The sequence below is a fragment of the Notechis scutatus genome, chromosome 6, assembly GCF_049901735.1.
Source record: "Notechis scutatus isolate UNSWTSFEM ecotype Mainland chromosome 6, rNotScu1.2, whole genome shotgun sequence".
NCBI lineage: Eukaryota > Metazoa > Chordata > Lepidosauria > Squamata > Elapidae > Notechis > Notechis scutatus.
Genome location: NC_142014.1, coordinates 1,493,585 through 1,512,891, shown reverse-complemented (window position 1 = coordinate 1,512,891; position 19,307 = coordinate 1,493,585). Strand labels below are relative to the sequence as shown.

Genomic DNA, 19,307 nt, shown 5'->3' with positions numbered 1-19,307 from the left:
GTAAAATTAATGTGATGTGTGGTTTCATTTTGATTTTTGTCTAGCTCTGTTCTCTAATGTATAAAGGTGTTGTTAAATCTGGTTCATGATATTACTTTATTTTAAAAAGATCATTGAAAGTAAAGAAAAGCATACTTCTGGCTCAAGCTACGAAGGAGCTGTAATGGTTTCTCATTTGGTGAGTTATTTGTATGATGGAACGGGTTATAATAAGTGGGATATGATAGTACGCTGATGTAACTTTATAAACATTAAGTAACAGTTATGTTTTGATTTATACTCAGACAAGGTAGGCTAATAAATTTCTAAAATTCATCCTATCAAATTGTTTATATTTTTTAAAAAAGTGACAGGAATTTCATGTAAGACAAGGCTGAAGCTGCTGCACAAAGCTGCCACAAAGATGATGGCTTAGAAACAGGGTGTGGAAAAAAGCTGGAAAAAGCTCCCTCAGGGAACCAAGTTGTTAAGGAAACAAAGGAAAAAAAATGTTACTTGAATCAGACAAAAGAAATTGGGCCTCACATGGGAAACCCCTCCCCAAGTCCCACCAACAGCTACCAGAAGAAAGCAAGGACTTTGGGGATAAAGGGTCCTTGAAGTCCACCCACTCTTTTTTGTCTTTGGATCCAGACTTGGTGACTTCCGTCCCTCTGGCTGATGACTGCCAGCCTAGTTGAGGATGTGGTTAAGTGTGGATGAAGGGTGAACAGCAAATATATATGTTGTAGCCGGTAAAGTCCGCTAATATTTCAAATTCAGTGGGTCTTTGTCTATTCCAAAGAACCGTTTGTTCCTCAGTGTTCGCTAAAAGGTGATATTTTCCAGGGCTGTGAGTAAGTGACCATAAGCTGAACTTGGGAGCACGTGTGTAACACATTCTGTCTCAATTTTTCAGAATTTTGTAGATCTGGCAGGAAGTGAAAGAGCCAGCCAAATAGGGGCTGAAGGTATGTCTTTACTCCTCAATGAGATTTTCGGTAAATTCTATAGTAACTTGTTCCTAACTTATTGCCTTAAGTCGACTACATTCACATCCTCCCGTCTTCAAAGGCCCACCTCATAAATTAGGGTTTCTCCCTTTATCTTCTCCACACTCTCTAAAGTAAAAAGATTCTTCCAGGGAAACTCCTGCTTTGAATTACAAGTAGTCCCCGACTTAAAGCAATTCATTTAGTGCCATTCAAAGTTACAACAGCACTGAAAAAAGTGACTTGTGACCATTTTTTACTTACGACCATTGCAGCATCCCCATGTTGACCTAATCAAAATTCAGACACTTGGCAACTGTCTCATATTTATGACGGTTGCTGTGTCCTGGGGTCACGTGATCCCCTTTTGTGACCTTCTGACAAGCAAAGTCAATGGGGAAGCCAGATTCACTTGAGAACCATGTTACTAACTTAACTGCAGCGATTCACATAACAACTGTGACAAGCAAGGTTGTAAAACGGAAACATTCACTTAAGCAAATTCCTCACTTAGTATCAGAAATTGTCGTAAGTCACGGATTACTTGTAAATGTAGTCATGTGGGAATAGAGGGATAACACATAATTGTCCATTCCTAAATGAACGGCTCTTAATAAAGTGCTCATACTGATCACTAGGAACTTTGATGTTATATCTGCATCAAGTTAAATAGCCATTGTTTCCTAGAAATGTAAGAATAAAATCACAGCACAGCTATCTTTAATCTGTGTTAGAGTGTGTTCTCACTTCTGTAATTATTAACGGTTAGATATCCTAAAACTATTAATGTCCTCCTATCAGAATAGACAAGTTTAAAAGGAAACTAGACAAATTCATGGGGTGTAGGGTCTGTCAAGGATTTCCAGTTGTGGTGGCTGTCTCATCTTTATTGTTGAGATCCATATTTCCCAATTCCAGTTGTTGAAGAATCTGAATGGAGAATCACATTCACCCATACCTAGGCTTTAAAAAGGATCCATCTGGTTACTTGTCTTTTTTTTTTTTGCTGGGCTGTATATTTGATTCAGTATAACTTTTCCTATGGCCTTAAAATGAGCACTGATTTATGATGCCTTAAATCCATCCAGCAACAACTGAAATGGTGCTTTTTATGTACATGCTTAGGGATTCATCTGAAAGAAGGTGGTAATATTAACAGGAGCCAATTCATCTTGGGCCAAGTCATCAAGAAACTTTGTGATGATCAGTCTGGGTAAGAAAAAAAAATATTCCTGTTTCAATTAGAGCAGCAAAAGGTTGATGAGGTCTGAATCTCCCCTTTCCCAACTTCATATTTTGACATGCGTCTTTTCACATTTTTTCATCTAGATAGTTTCATTTTTCAACTGATTAGTGTTCTCAGTTCATCTAAAGATAATGAGTTGGCTATTGAAGCCATTTTCCCTCAGCCACATCCATAATATTTTATTCTTCTTTCTCTTATCCCTTTGCACCAGAGGCTTTATCAACTACCGGGATAGTAAACTCACAAGAATTCTGCACAACTCCTTGGGTGGAAATGCCAAGACTCTGATCATTTGTACAATTACACCAGCATCTTTGGGAGAAACTCTTGACACGCTCCAGGTAATTTTTAAATGTTCTTGTCAAAAAAACATTTTGGGTATGGATAAGCACAAGCAGAAAGGTGCAAATGGCAGTTATCACTTCAAAACTATATACCATAGTTACTCTTCATATGATATTTATATATATATATATTCTCTCCAACTATTGTGCTATGTGGAAAAAGTGTGAGTATATTCTACTTTTATTTTGTTGATTTGTTGTAGTTTTGTTTATCTTCCAACATTGGCCTCACTACACGTCATTTTCGAAAGCTTCTAGAATTGTATTGCTACTTATAGATAGCTAGCTAAAGAGTATCATTGTTCTGTGTACAAGATTTGTTCATACATAGACCTAAAATTAAGAGTGGTAGGAATTTGTGGCCTTCCAGGTGCCAGTCTATGAATTGGCCTAATGTACTATTAGACTAATTGGCTGACTGATTCTGTCTTGGAATCTTGCATAGTAGCTCATCAAGGGGCAGAAGTAGCCCCCCCATGGTTTACACAAAATGCTAATGGGGGGGGGAAACACTTCATAAAGAAAGAAATATACATTAGAGCAGAAATATCCAGTAAGAATAGCATGTTTTCAGTTTATGAATGTAATCAAGATTTTTAAAAATTATACTGATTTTTATTATATTACTGGCCTTCTCTACATATTTTGTCTCTTCTAGTTTGCCAGTACGGCCAAAAAAAATGAAGAATACCCCGAAAGTCAATGAAGTTCTTAATGATGATGCTCTTCTAAAGCGATACTGTAATGAAATAGAAGATTTGGAACGCCAACTGGAAGAAGTAAGTTGCCTAATCTAAATGGATTGGATCGGTCGTTTTCCAGGCCAACAGGCCAAATCCATCAGTTAGCATGCCCCTTGAAAGCGTCCCTGTTCTAAAAACTCATTAATTGTCCAGTTTCTTGAATGATGCATGTCACAAACTTTCAGACTCTGAACTTCATTTTCTTCCATTTTCTTGTAGCCTCTGGGATGGCAATCATGACATACAGCCTGAAAAATGCTGACACGAGAGGCTAGGAACTCAGCTGCATTTTCAATATCAGTCATATCCATTTCGGCAAAAGCATTGGTTAGCTGAAATAGAAACATTCAGTAGAATCACTTACTCCACAGAATGTACTAAAAACATCGTCAATTGCCATTGGTAGGATACCTGGCCCATCTTTGGTACCCAATGTTGTGTACGTTTTGCCAGAAGCTGTCTGACCGTAAGCAACAATAGTGCCTAAAAAGAAGTAGCAAGAGAATAAATGCACAAATATACACAAGAAGGTTATTATTCAAAGTACCATTATATCCTTGAACTGCCGACTTGATAATAGAAGCAGTCACACCTTGGTAGACTTCCTTTGTACTGTTGTTAGAGTGGAACACACGATCTTCAAAAGAAAGCAAAAAGTTTAATTTGTAGACACCGTGCCCAGTCCCTGAAAAATCACCAGGAAGGTATAGGTATAGGTATTCCTCAATTTACAACCATTCATTTAGTGACTATTTGAAGTTACAATGACACTGAAAAACTCAACTTATGACCATTTTTCACACTTACCTTTGCAGCATCTCCACAGGATCAAAAATTTGGACACCTGACAACTGACTCATATTTATGACAGTTGCAGTGTCCTGGGATCATGTGATCACTTTTTGTGATCTTCTAACGAGCAAAGTCAATGGGGAAGCCACATTCACTTAACTATGTTACTAACTTAACAACCGTAGTGATTTACTGTGGCAAGGAACGTCGTAAAATGGAGCAAAACTCACTTGTCTTCCTTAAAAACAAACCTTGGGCTCAATTGTGGTAAATCAATGACTGCCAGTATTTTGTAAGCTGAAGCAACTTTGCACAGTCAAACCAATTGCTTGAGGATGTATCATGCCAATAATGAACAACAATTGGGAATGAGCTGTACGATAGGTATTAGCATTTGTATAGTTATTTGGCTTATGCTGAATCACAAGTATTATCCTTCATATAGTATCCTATTTAATGGTTATACATAAAGTTTTTTATTCTGAGTATAACCTGGAAATGCACTATATTCATTTTTCTGTGGAAAAATGAAGATGTAAGAAAATTCACCAAAGACAGAAGAACAAAAATTAAGATACGAAAATTTCCAGAAAAGGAACTGCTGAAAAATAAGAGAGCAGAAAATCCGAAAAAGATAAAAACTTAAACAGGAAAATCTCATTTGTAATTTTAAAAATTTACTGAAAACAGAACTATGGAACAACAATCATAGCAAGTTATGATGTTAATTGGCAAAACTCAAGAGACAACTAGGTTGCCCAGCAAAGAGAAAAATAACAAATATATCACCAAAATAATGGCCTCTGTAAAAATCTACCATATTCCAAGACAGGCTCTTCTGTGCTTAAGCATCAATAGAGAAAATTACTCATCTTTTTGATAAATTAGCTTTTTGTCTCGCCTTTCTTTTGTCATCAGTAGGCAAACCTACTGATCCTATCTATCTACTAATCTTTTCTCAACAACACTGTGAGATGGATTGGGCTATGAAAAAGTGACAAGGCCAATGACACCCAAACAATTTTTGTGCCCTAGTCAAATCTAGAATTCATAGTCTCCTGGTTTTTAGAGCTAATAAATTCAAAAAACAGTTACTTCTTGGAGGTAAAAATGAAAGGTAATATTGAATGTAACATGAACAATTAGTTACAGAAGATGTAGCAATGCATGCACTGCAATTGAATAAGTCAAAGAATTATTATTCATTCATACATTTACAAGAGTCACTGTTCTGGGCATAGAAAGAACAGTGATATCTTCCCATCATATATGCTATCTTTAGCCACCAGAAAAACAGATTGGATTACAGATTACCAAAACAAAGAATGATAGTCAATGCTTCTCCTAAAAAAAACACCAGTATGCATCTGCTATACACATATAAAATGCACAAAGATCAAGAAGGTTAGTTACTACATTTAGTATGGCATTTTAATTAATCAAGACATTCCATTCGTAAATTCTCCTATTACTTTACATATACTCATGCTGAAAACCACACAAATACACATATCAGGAGTTATCAAGAGCTTACCAAAGACAAACGAGTTGGTTCCATCTATTTGTGATACAGTGCAGTCTTCACTTTTCCATGAAACCTGTCCTTTTTCATCAACAAGATCTTCATTTTCTCTGAAAGAATGAATCGGGTTTTCAGGTCATTAGATTATTTCAGGAATAAAGAGAAACCTTTTCCTTAAAAATTAATATGCCCCTTGATGAGTGTTAACAATTTGTGGATCTCATCCACACACGTTTGTAGTTTCTGAAATCAAAAAATGCATACCACTCTCTCAGCTGGTATGTAAACTAACATGAGAAAGAGTAGAGTTTTACCCAATTATAAATGGGAATAAGATTATTGTTATTTATTATTCTTAGAGATTAGAATGGCCCCCACTCTAATACTCTTCCGGAAAGCACTGAAGACCTGGTTCTGCCAGCGGGCCTGGGGAACCCAGAGTGGGATGGAGACCATCAAATGGCTCATGTGATCTGTTGTCGTCGGGGCAGGGGGTGGGAGTTGGGGGGGTGATTTCCCCCCCCCCCCCAGGTTTTGTTCTATTGTACTTTATTAATTTATTTGATTCTTTTTGTTAGTTTTTATTGTTTTTTATTTTAAATATGGTTTTACATTCTGTAAGCCGCCTCGAGTCGCCATGGGCGAATAGACAGCAATATAAATTCGATAAATAAAATAAATAATGGAAATTAGGACTCTTCTGGTGCACTTCAGATTGATTAGGCACCATCAAGTCCATGCTGATTCTTAGTAACCAGATAGATTTTCTCCATAATGAGTGCATTTCAGACAGAGAAGCCTTTTCAGGAAAACGAGATAGAACAGACAGGTCAAACCTGAATCCAAATCATTCAGATCATAGCAGTGAGACGTCTTCAAAAGAAAAAAACCAGAAAGTTCAGTTGCCTCCTGTTAGGAATATGAGTCATCTAACAGGTATTTGGGTTAGAAATATATAAACCAGGATAAACATTTTAGTACTATATCTTTAAGGGAATGCAAGACCATGCAATTGGGTGTGGTTTCTCAAACAGCCATAAGATGGAGCCAGAAACCTGGGTTGTTTAGTCTTAGTCTCAGAAGAGTGTCTGAGTGAGTCTCTCTGTTTCCTTCTGTTGGAAAGTATTGCCCTTGCTCCATTTCTTCTAATTGACTGATATTATTGGATTTAATGTAAGTCTGATACTGAACTGTTTTTGACACTGGAATTTGTTATTGGATTATCCCTGGATTGAAAACTGACTGATTCAACTTGTGAATGACTTTGGACTGCTTATTTTGGACTTTGCTTAAACCTTTCTGGAAGTAAAAACCCACATTTACTCTACAGTGTATCTGTGTACTGTGTATTATTCCAACACTTCTCTCAAATACGTCTCCCTGTATGCGCTCATTCTCCTAATGGGGAATAACCTCAACACCTCCTGAAAAAGCACCTTTGGGACAACCAAGACCTGAAGGACTGAGAATCCCTACAGACATTCAGATCACAGTTTAATATTAAACATTTCACTATACTGACCCCTGGAAGGAGGATGGGGGTGTAGGATTTATTCCCTCCTTATATACATTAGATTAGATAAAGTCAGTTCCTTCCTTCTGTCTCTCCATTTAACTTATTTTCATAAGCTCCGTACTACAAATGCTACATTGAACTGGAGGAAAAGCGGAGCTACAAAACTGGCGACCCCGAAAGACCCCGAAAGAGCAAATCAGAAAAAAAAAGGCAACCCCTATCTAACCATAATAATACTAATAAAACTAAAACCACCTCGCAATGAGCGGCCGCACTCTCACGCAAACGGTAACGCCCCCTTCTTCCCTCCCGCCGCCTGGCTTCTAAAGGTCTTTTCTTTTTCCAACGGAGCCTCCGTATTTAAATTTTCTCCCAGGGCGCTTCCGATTGGTCGGTTGGCGAGGCAAGACCAAGTTCCTCCCAAGGCGGACTGAACCATTATTCCAGAGAGGGGTGGGTGGGTCGCCAAGGGCGAATGGATCCAACCTCCTGTAAAAGGAAGAAACGGGATGGAATTAATCATTATTAGAGGAGAAGTCCATGCGGTATGGATTCCGGTCGCTTTTCTTCCAGGAAGGAGAAACGTGAAAAATGAGTGGCGATATATGTATATCTATCTATATTTCGTATTATTTGCCTTTAAAAAACAAAAAAACCGGCGGTTGGGGATAGAGTTAAAAAGGCGGGCCTTAGAAGGCCGAAGAACCGCGAAAGCGGACGCCGATTGGCTGAAGGAGGCCTTCGGTTTAAACCCTGCAAAACGAGCCCGGGGTCCCGGTCGTGTCTCCGCTTCTTTGGTCAGCTGCCAAATTGGAAACAATGGCTGCGTTCATGGACCAGGCTCTAGCCATGGTCAGGGGAAGCATCGTGGTTCGCTAAATCAAACCACGGTGCTCCCACTGACCACGGCCAAGCGTGAATCTGGGGTTGCGGGATGAAAGAGACCCCGAAGGCCCCAATCGGTTGCATCAGCATAAACGGGTCAGATGGAAATGCGGTTGTAATGAGATGGGGGAGGGGGGGGAGGGAAATACAAAGTGTGGTAGTCCAGGTGATGGATGTGTTGGAAGAAATATCCTTCGGGATTCAGTTCCAAGTGGGGAAAAAGACACTGGAAACGTGGAGGCTGCTTGGAAAGATGCTTTCAGGATGGACAGGACCCCATGGCTTGGAGCGTCAAAGTGAAAAGGACCATCAGGTGCTTCAGGATGTTGGGTGAAGGAAAAGAAGGGCCAAGGGGCCGAGAGACCCTTCGTTATATACCCTCTGTTGGGCCCCCACCTCCACGTTTCCGGGGTCTTTCCCCCCGCTTGGAACTGATATTTCTTCCAACAGATGGAAATGGAGCAAGGAGAGAGTCAATCTGGAAATGAGGAGAAGTTTTCTGCCAGTGAGAGCAATCAACCCATGGAACAGAAGCTGCTTTCGGATGTTGTGGGAGCTTCATCACTGGAAGCTTTCAAGAAAAGATTGGACTGCCATCTATCAGAAATAGTGTAGGGTCTCCTGCTGGAGCGGGGGTTGGACTAGATGACCTACAACAGGAGTGTTAAACTTGATTTCATTGAGGGCTGCATCAGGGTTGGGTTTGATCTTGGAGGCCCGGAGTGGGTAGTGCCAGCTTGACATGGCTTGTGTTGGGGGCGCCTGTGGTGGCCCGAGCACTCTGCCAGCAAAACCAGGCTCCTGAACTCCATTTTGGGCTGCAATGGCCTCCTGCAACCTTCGGCCAGTGAAAATGGAGCTCGGGAGGTCCGTTTTCGCTGGCAGAGGCACTGCGGGCCAGTTCTTCACTCTTTCCAGGGCAGTCCCCTGGGCGAGATCTAAGCACCCCATGGGCTGGATTTGCCCCTGGGCCTTGAGTTTGACACCCCTGACTTACAAGGTCCCTTCCAACTCTATTAATCTGAAGTAACCTTGTAAAGAAATCAAAAATTAAATATGGCTATGATTGATTATGTATTGCCTTTGGAAGAAAAGAAAAAGAAAGGAAGGAAGGGCAAAGATGTATATGTTCAAGATGACGAGGTTGGAAAATAAGGATGGCAAGTATTTGTGTAAAATATGTTTTCTTTGGAATTAACATGGATGGTATTGACATCTCATATTTGTGAAAAACTGGCTTATGAACATACAGTATCGCCATTTTGTCTTACTGCATCTGGCTTTAAGCAAGGTTTGTGAGTTATCTAAGATTGCCACCAGTACCATATTTAATAAATTGTTTCCTTGTTGAAATAAAATAGTTAATAAGCTATTAAACATTACTCTTTTTCATCTTGGTGATACATCACAACTGCTGGAAACAAATTTCATTCAAAATTGAGATTTATTGCTATTTCAAACTGCTTTCTTTTTAAAAAAAACAAAACAAAAAACTTTCAGAGTTTTATTTTTGATTTACTCATCAAAGTTACTACAAACCATCAATGTATTTTACAGAATACAGTATTAGAATACATTTGTAAAAAAGTTTATCCTTAACAAAACTATAACAGAATTTAATCATCCTCGTCTTCCTCTTCCTCCATTTCTTCCATTTCTTCTGCTTCCAGTGCCTCCTCTTGGGCAACCTTGAGTGTCATCTCTTCTTCCACAGTTGGATCAAGGCCTTCAGTGACTTCAGGTCCAATAATATATTCGAGCTGCACTGGAGGTGGCAATGTAGGGTTGAAATTTTCTGGACTGTATTTGTGACCCCAGCCAATGTAAATGTTATCAAATTTCCTAAAACAAAAAGCAGAAGACTCTAACATTATTAAAAGTTATTAACATTATTAAAGTTGTAGCAACGTTTCGACAGAATCTCATCTGCCACCATCAGGCTTCTGTATTGCGTTCGTCTGTGAGTCAGACTTTCACAGACGTTTCTGTTTTAAATTTGGGGCTAGCCTACTGCTGTGCCAGAATGGTTTTTTCTTCATCCTGATTGGTTGGGACCAATCAGACCAAGACTCCCAACCAATCAGGATGAAGAAAAAACCATTCTGGCACAGCATATGGTCTCACAAGGGGTCTGAGGATCTCATCTCGGTACCTAATGGCAGTCAGGTTACCTCTGGCGAGCACATGGAGGGCTGTGCGGCCCCCTAAAGAAATGCCACCCCACACCATTACTGACCCACTGCCAAACCTGTCATGCTGGAGGATGTTGCAGGCAGCAGAACATTCTCCACGGCGTCTCCAGACCCTGTCACATCTGTCCAGTGTGAACCTGCTTTCATCTGTGAAGAGCACAGGGCGCCAGTGGCAAATTTGCCAATCTTGGTGTTCTCTGGCAAATGCCAAACGTCCTGCACTGTGTTGGGCTGTAAGCACAACCCCCACCTGTGGACGTCAGGCCCTCATACCACCCTCATGGAGTCTGTTTCTGACTGTTTGAACAGCCACATGCACATTTGTGGCCCGCTGGAGGTCATTTTGCAGGGCTCTGGCAGTGCTCCTCCTGTCCCTCCTTGCACAAAGGCGGAGGTAGCGGTCCTGATGATGGGTTGTTGCCCTCCTACGGCCTCCTCCACGTCTCCTGATGTACTGGCCTGTCTCCTGGTAGCGCCTCCATGCTCTGAACACTACACTGACAGACACAGCAAACTTTCTTGCCACAGCTCGCATTGATGTACCATCCTGGATGAGCTGCACTACCTGAGCCATTTGTGTGGGTTGTAGACTCCGTCTCATGCTACCACTAGAGTGAAAGCGCCACCAGCATTCAAAAGTGACCAAACCATCAGCCAGAAAGCATAGGAACTGAGAAGTGGTCTGTGGTCACCGCCTGCAGAACCACTCCTTTATTGGGGATGTCTTGCTAACTGCCTCTGCTTTCCACCTGTTGTCTATTCCATTTGCACAACAGTATGTGAAATTGATTGTCAATCAGTGTTGCTACCTAAGTGGACAGTTTGATTTCACAGAAGTGTGATTGACTTGGAGTTACATTGTGTTGTTTAAGTGTTCCCTTTATTTTTTTGAGCAGCGTACATATACATATACTATACTATACTATACTATACTATACTATACTATACTATACTATACTATACTATACTATACTATACTATACATGTAATATCTACATTAACTGCATTATGTATTACTACATTTAACTACATTAAAGATAATTATGTAAAACCATCATACGAATGTACAATTATTATCCTATTGCCATCATTCTGATAATATTTTCATTGCTTTCAGAACGGGCATAGTCAATTTCCAGGAACATCCATATATATCTAATCCCAGAGGTTAAATAAACTACACAGCATGGTTCAATAAAGTAAAGCTGATTGTCTTGTCCTTATTTCCTATCAAAATCTTACACCTGTCTCATATTATTAGCTGTGTAATGCAGGTAAAAGGTGAGAGGCAGATTATATCAATAGAAAGATCTATATACATAAATACTGACAGATTAGGGAACAGGTGGCTTTTTGACAAAAGTATATTGTGTTATTTCCAGCATTATACCATTTCTGATGCTTTTTAGTATGAATGCTTGGAGAACACAAACAGAAAACAGGTTATTTTGAATTAGTTTTCTTATGTTTTTATTGATCATGTAAAACACTTATATTATCAGGGAGGCCACCACCAATAAAGCTTTCTATCCTTGTTCATTAATTTTAATGATGGGAAAAATTACGGAAGATGTTTTTTTTTCTGAAATGTGTTAAGAAAATAAAAATTACTAGAGTTGTAATTGATAGCACTAAAGCTGTTCTGGGGTTCTGATTTTTTTTTTTTTTTGACACCACTTAGCAACAAGTGCAGATTTTGTTAAGCATACCTGTTTTAAAATATTCTGTACATGATGCACCCAGTTGGAAAGGGTATCCAACATCTCTGGCACAGGAATGGGTTCAAAGTCAGGATTTTCTTCATAATTGTCTCTTCCAGCTCCGCCTTCTTCTTCTTCGTCTCTTCTTCTCCAAACTGATAAAACCCGAGTGGAGTGACCTGTGTTGCCGCTGAAATGCGGGCAATCTGAGCCCTCAGATTCATTGCCTGGGAAAGGTGGATAGCACACAACGGCAGCATCTAACTTTCCCACTAAGAACTTCTTAATTTTCCTGGCGTTCATGATCTGAGCTGGAGTCACCTGGGGTAATTTCATCCAAGGTTTGCCTGGTTCATTGCAAACATAATAAGTGTATTTATTAGCACCGGTCCGATAATCTTCTTTTGGGATTACGGGTGGTGGCTTGTAGTTGGGTTTTGGTGGCTCATCTTTTTCTTCATCTTCTTCATCCCTGGCCTCAATTCCCTCTTTTAGTCCTTCCTCGGCAGTTTCTTCTTCCTCTGCTTCTTCCTCTTCTTCTCCTTCACGGAATTCAACTTCAGCTACAATATAGTTGGCTTCAATACCTAAGAGTTTGCCCCAGAAGCGACATGTTTGGATTGGATGAGTGGCAACCAGTTGTTTGAGGGCAAGGAATATGTGATAGTATTCTTCTGAGCTCAAACCAATTCCAGCCTGTTCAAAATAGTAAGCTGTCTCCATTACATTGGGTAGAGGAGTTTCTGGCTAAAGAGGAAAACCTTCAATTAGGAAGCATAATCATGGAATAGTGTTTTACTATATATCTAAGCATTTATTCCTACTGGAGCAATCCTAAACATACTTATAAATTAGCACTGAATTTAATAGGATTCACTCACAAGTAATACATAGCCTTGACATTTTCCTCCCATGTAATGTTCGTTGCAGTGAATAGTCTGAAAAATTACTGCGCGCAAGAGTACAATGCTACCTGAATATAGTCTACTACCTGAATATAGAGTTAATTGGAGTAGCAGATAACCTGCTTTTGATCAAGCTAACCAGCATGGTACAAACATACCAAATAGTTTATGAAACTTATGACCAACCCATGGTACAAATTCTATCAAATGGTTGATGAAATTATCTCCATCCCTAATTATTTGTGTAATATATCTGTGAATGAATATGCATCTGCTTGAGATATACTGATACTTGACTTACAACTGTTCGTGTAGTGACCGTTTGAAGTTATAACAGCACTGGAAAAAAGTGACTTATGACCATTCTTCACACCTATGACCATTGTAGCGTCCTGTAGTCACATGATCAAAATTTGGATGCTTGGCAATTGGTTCATATTTATGATGGTTGATTTATGATGCCTGCAGTGTCTTGGGGTCATGTGACCACCTTCTGCAATCCCCTGACAAAGTCAACAGGGAAGCCAGATTGTCTTAACAACTGTGTTACTAATTTAACAACTCCAGTGATTCACTTAACAACAGTAAAATGGGGGAAAACTCACTTAACAAATGTCTCACTTAACAATGGAAATTTTGTAATGTAATAGACTAGATAATTTTGTAATAGAAATTTAATAGATTGATATAAAATATAATATAGACATATATAACCATTAGATGAAAGTGTAACATAAATTTTAAAATAAAATTTGGAATATCTCGTATAAAATGATGGAATAAATAGTTTAGTCATGGATGATTAATAACTGATAAATATATAAGCATATGTTAGTTTGACAATATGAAAATTGATATAAACTGTGAGTAATGACTACAAAAGGATAACACAAAAGATTTGTAACCAACTGACACATTGTATGTATATAAAATGGAAGATGGTTTTATGTTTTTATGTTTTGTTTGTATACGTTTGTCTTAAGAAATAAAAACTTTTTTTTAAAAAAATGGAAATTTTGGACTCAATTGTGTCTGTACATCAAGGAATACCTGTATAAGGTTTGTCTGTTTATCTCCTTTCTACAACCATGCAGCATGTACATGCCCCATAAAATAGGGCAAAATGGAGCAAAATTCACTTAGCAAATGTTTTACTTAGCTATATAAATTTTGGGCTCAATTGTGCTTATAAGTGAAGGACTATTTTATTGGACTGACTCACCAATTCCTCTTCTGGTTTTTGATCTGCGCCATCTCCACCACCTGCCTTTTGGAACAGAGTTTTGTACATTTCAGCCAATTCAAATGTTGGATGTTTTTCAAATTTATCTCGGAGGGTGTCCAATTTCTTTTGGAATCGAGCACACTTTATATCCTTACTGATGTTCTCGATTATATCTGCTGGATTTTCAGGCCGCTCTTCCAGAATCTTTGCCAACATGTCAGAAAGATGGTCATACCTATGTGTTGTGGCTCCGAGTCCTGAGTCTGCATTCTTAGAGGAAGAGGATTCAGAAGATGAGGAGGAAGTGGAATTGGGAATGCCTTCCTCCCCAGGACCTTCCTTTTCGGCAATGCCTTCCTCCCTGATTATGCCTCAGGTTTCGGCAGATAACCGAGAGGGACAGCATGAGGCTAATCAGGAGGAGGAGGAGGGCATATTGGAGCAGCCTGTGACAGAGAATCAAGCAGACGAATGCTGGCTTGATGCTAGGCAACGTCGCAGGAGGAAGTGTGAGATGCAGCGCAGGAGGCGTGGACGAATCAGAGACTGAGCTGAGTTAGTGACACACCCCACAGGGAATAAAAGTGGGTGTGTTTGCTCTAGGAACTTCGCACGGGACAAAGTGTGAATTTTTCTGTGGAGATTCGTTGTATCTTGTTTCTGGAAAGCTCTAGTGATTTATGTTCCTGTTATCTCGTTGGACTTGGCAGGCAACGTGTGAGATACTGCCAAAAACATAGCCAGCTCAAGGAATTTAACTCAGTAAATACTGAATCTTCTTGTCTGCTTGTATTTGGTCGGAGTTGGGACTTCTCATCTATCCTGTGAAGGTGAGACATAACACCTATGTAATTATGAAAAAGAATTGCTATTGACCAACTAGGACCACCAATCACTGGCTCATTCCTCTCCCATGCTACTTCATTAGCTTTAAAACCAATCATTGTCAGAGAAGACCTATGACACCTGAAGATGTTACAAACTTTATTATCAACAAGATGCTGGGCTCAGAGGATGGAGGACTAACTTTTAGTTCATCCTCCATCACAGAAGCATGGGGTGACGTTTGGATAGAAATTTTGTCCCAGTCCAACTGATCTCAAAAGGAGAACAAAAAGTGGGAGCATTATGTACAGTGTTGAGTCCTGTACAAAACACAGAATATCCATGTAATTGTAAATAAATAGTGATACAAGCCTTTGTGGTCTGTAATCCATTTCTTAAGGTTGATGCATCCAATGAAGTGAGCTAAATTTGTTACAGCATAATCCTCAAGTATGCCATAATAAATTTAGAGTGTCAAAAATCTAGGTATCAGTAAAAGGATACTGAAAGTTCTTTGCTGTCATTTAGCAATGATGCAAATATTTGCTACCCAGGTATAGTAGACTTATGAAATGTATCAATTTTAAAAACAGGCCACACAACTCAGGTTTTACTCAAGCAAACTAATCCAATGACAATTCTGGAAACTATTATTCAGCTTGGATTAATTTAAAAGCTCAGTGCTCATTTATAATCTTTAAAGCTGGGACGGAGTAATATTTTTAAATAAAGAAAGAGTTTGGAGATAAATGAGATCAACTTCTGTAACTTTTGGAGTTACAGGTTCTGCAAATTTATCAGATCCGAGTTGCAAATATCAGGGTTTTGACTTAAAAGGCTGGAGTTTCCTCTATCTCTTTGCTGCCATCTAGTGTCTTATCGGGCTTCTGCAGCAGCAATCGCATAAGTATAAATTTCTTATTTTTTGTGTGAGGTCCGCTTCCCAATCCAGCTCTAAAATGTACCCATTGGTTCAAACGTTAAACTCTGGTTGGACTGCCGTTGCTCAAAAACTCACAATGGCCGGCTTCCCACAACCACAAAAGTTAAACGGAGTGTAGTAGGCAAACCCAACACTGCCTGCAATTAATCTTGTTTCTTTTTTTTCTTTCCCCATGAACAGGGCTGTCTTAACAGCATTAAGGGGCCCGGGCAAAGCAGTGTACTGAGGCCCCTATGACAACTACTCACAGGAAATAAAAACGGTCAATACAATGAAACATATATTTGCAGGTTAGTATTAATTTTTTTAAAACTCAGTAAAATGTAAGCAATAGCTTGCTCTATTTATATGACGCAAGGTGGATTGAAGGGTTAACGTACACCAGAGGTCTCCAAACTTGGCAACTTTAAGACATGTGGACTTCAACTCCCAGTTCAATTCTGGGAAGTTGAAGTCCACATGTCTTAAAGTTGCCACGTTTGGGGACCCCCGATGTACACAGATTAGTATGGGGCCCAGGGGCAAGTGCCCATCAGGCCCAGGCATTAACACAGCCCTGCCCGAGAATCACTGGCACCTGCGGGTGCAGGTTTCCTGGCCGAGGCAGTTTTTGGTTCCATTCCTCTACTACTCACAAGCTGACGCCAGTTTTGACGCTGGTTCGCAACAGGTAGGCTTTGGCATTCTTTATCGCCAGAGCCCGAGGACCCGGATCCGAATTTGGTCTTCGTATAAACTCATCATCCCCAGCTGGGACAGGTAGCCAGGTTCCTGGGGCTGATAAGGGCCGTGACTGTCCGACTGCAGGATCTGGCTGCTCCTGGATGCCGAGGTTGGGAAAGTGGTCCCTGGCCTCTGATCCAGGAAGCTGGGTGGCTGCTGCGGCAGCTGCTGCCAAGACACGCCGGCCCTCGAATCCGCCATGGTGCCCCTCGATTGAAAGAGGGCGCCTCTGGCTTGCTGGGGCTGGTAGACGTTGCCTCGGCCTTCCTGCTGCTGGTCGTAGACTCTCAGCCGAGGCTGCTCAGGCTGGTAGACGGCGCTTCGCTGGGGCTGCACCGGAGCCGGACCCAGCGGCTGACTCTCTTCACGGGGGACCCCGTCCACATCAGGCACGTTGGGGTCCCTGGCTGGTCTTCGGGGGGTTCTTCCATTTGGCAAAAGTGGGCGAGCGCAAGATTTCGCGCTTCGCCTGGCCGAAACGCTTTGCCTTTTGCAGTTTGCGCCAAGCGTTGCTAAGGTCAACCGGGCACCGTTGCTAGGGAAAGCGGATTGGCTGCGACGCTCCTAACGAGGAAGAAGAGCGCCTCCAGTGGTCGCCTTGGGAAACCGTGTTGGGCGGGTCTGCCGGGCGTTGTTCAGCCACTGTGTGGAAATTCAGTTGCTGTGCTTAACCAAGGCGTGAAGCCAGATCCCCCAGGACAGGGGTGTCTAACCTTGCCAACTTTAAGTCTTGTGGACTTCAACTCCCAGAATTCCTCAGCCAGGAATTCTAGGAGTTGAAGTCCATAAGTCTTAAAGTCGCTGGCTGAGGAATTCTGGGAGTTGAAGTCCATAAGTCTTAAAGTTGCTAAGGTTGGAGACCCCTGCCCAGGATTGTCGAGTTTGTTTTGTGAGCATGGTCCAGATTGCTTCGTTGACCGGACATCACTGTCTTTTTTTTTAAAATGTTTTAAAGAAAACATAAAAACAACACTAATAAAGGGAGAAAGAAGGAAAACTTTAAAAAGTGCAGAGAGAAACAATAAAAAGATAGAAAGAAGCTTCTGATTTCTTCTGTAGCAGATATAATAAAATTATCTCTTAGACTCTGGTTACAAAAAGCTCTGTTTTCTATTGACCATTTTTAATCATTAAAACCATCTGTTACAAGTGCATTTTCCCCATTTCATGCAAAAACTCTGCAAGGAGTTTCCAGTCAACTATTAATCGAATGATGATACTGAATTAGGTGCTACAGATATGCTAATGTTATTGCTAAAATGTATGATTTGTAATGTATCTAAAAATGTATGATGTATGATATGAAATATACATAAAATGTATGTTTTGTTGACATATGAGAGAGAAAAAGGAGTAGAATAATGTATGATAAAGGGGCCAAAACTTTGCTTACAATATGCAAATGGAACAATAATAAAAAAAACTTGGCTAAATGGACTAAAATTTACATTATGCTCTAAACGTAAAGAGAATTTTTATAAAATGACATATTGAGTTACCTGCCAGACTTACCAGTAAGTATATTAGAAAAGACTAAACTATTTTCCACTGTAATGCAATACTTTTAATTTATAAAGGAAATGGCATTTCCTCTTTTGCTCGACAGTCCGGAGTGGGGAGGAAATATTCTACAACAGAGGTGCCCAACCTTGACAACTTGTGGACCTTGACAACTTGTGGACTTGAACTCCCAGAATTTCTCAGCCAGCCACACTGGCTAGAGAATTCTGGGAATAGAAGTCCACAAATCTTAAAAGTTGCCAAGGTTGGACACCCCCGGACACTACAACTAAGACCAATGGTGACAGTCTAACCATTTGGCAGGAGATTAATGGACCCCAAGTTCAAAGAGGGCAATGTACATGAAAATAGATTGGCATAATATATGGTTGATATGGCTATCAGGTTGACTTGAAAACATTCTCAGAAACTGATAGAAAAATATAGCAAGTCATGTATCCAGCAGATGGCAGCTGTATTCCAATGATGTTTTCTGGTGTAAAATTCAAACAAGAAACAAAATAATGTAACTGCATCCGTGGACAAAATGTTGAATGTGGTAGGATAGTTTTAAAGTGAAAATAATGTGTTCTGTTATAGAAATACAAGTGAAGTATTACCATGGGATGAAATGTACATGAAAGTACTGTTATAGTCTATTGTGAAAATCCCCCCCCTCCCCCCAATAGGGTTATTCTTACATAAAATCTCTTAATCAATTTGGGAAAGAAAATATATTTCCTTCTCTTTATTTCTAGGCTTCTTTTTAAAATGAGAAGAAATGTATCTTTCTGAAATTATTTGAAAAAGTATAAAATCACCTTTGGAAAATGATTCAGGGATAGTGTCTGCCCTGAATAAATGAAGTTATACTCAAAGTTGGTCAAATCATTTTAGTTACTTAGCCAGAAAATTGTGTTGAAGGTTGGTTGTTGGAAGCAGCCACTTCAAAGAATTTATGGTACGGTATAAAATGTTGACGGATTAATTCCTACTCTTTGTTGTCTGCTATAAACTAAACGGGGTGTCACACTCATGTTGTCATGGCATTGTCACATGACATATCGGGACTTTCCCCCCCTTTGCTAAACTAGGTGGGGCGTGGCCAGCACGTGATGCATCCGGCCCACAGGCCACGAGTTTGACAGCCCTGATCTAAACAGGTTAATCAAATAAAGAATCTTATTATGAAGGGTGTAGGAAGCAATTCTGTAAGATGATAATTTCCCCCCATATTTCTTAGATTTCTTATGGAGAAAATTGTCATATCTTTAA

At 40.0% G+C, this 19,307-nt stretch overlaps 2 protein-coding genes and 1 long non-coding RNA gene across 3 annotated transcripts; 1 reads left to right on the top strand and 2 right to left on the bottom strand.

Moving 5' to 3' along the window:
* Positions 1 to 114: 114 nt before the first annotated feature.
* Positions 115 to 3,267, top strand: LOC148130084 (uncharacterized). Its single transcript, XM_087969087.1, has 5 exons — positions 115 to 178; positions 899 to 950; positions 2,097 to 2,184; positions 2,429 to 2,558; positions 3,220 to 3,267. Exons 1-5 carry the CDS (start codon positions 164 to 166, stop codon positions 3,265 to 3,267), a joined length of 333 nt encoding a protein of 110 aa, XP_087825213.1. The 5' UTR covers positions 115 to 163.
* Positions 3,268 to 3,699: 432 nt separating this feature from the next.
* Positions 3,700 to 7,462, bottom strand: LOC148130083 (uncharacterized). The gene is made up of 4 exons (XR_015750194.1): positions 7,390 to 7,462; positions 5,631 to 5,728; positions 3,852 to 3,941; positions 3,700 to 3,787 (listed from the first exon to the last, which is right to left on the bottom strand). It is a non-coding gene; the product is annotated as an uncharacterized LOC148130083 (long non-coding RNA).
* Positions 7,463 to 11,564: 4,102 nt separating this feature from the next.
* Positions 11,565 to 19,069, bottom strand: LOC148130082 (radial spoke head protein 6 homolog A-like). The gene is given in 7 exon segments (XM_087969086.1): positions 11,565 to 12,054; positions 12,057 to 12,130; positions 12,132 to 12,658; positions 14,039 to 14,276; positions 16,445 to 16,526; positions 16,529 to 17,096; positions 19,028 to 19,069. Coding segments are annotated over 7 exon segments (1,743 nt in total). The 3' UTR covers positions 11,565 to 11,842.
* Positions 19,070 to 19,307: the final 238 nt, after the last annotated feature.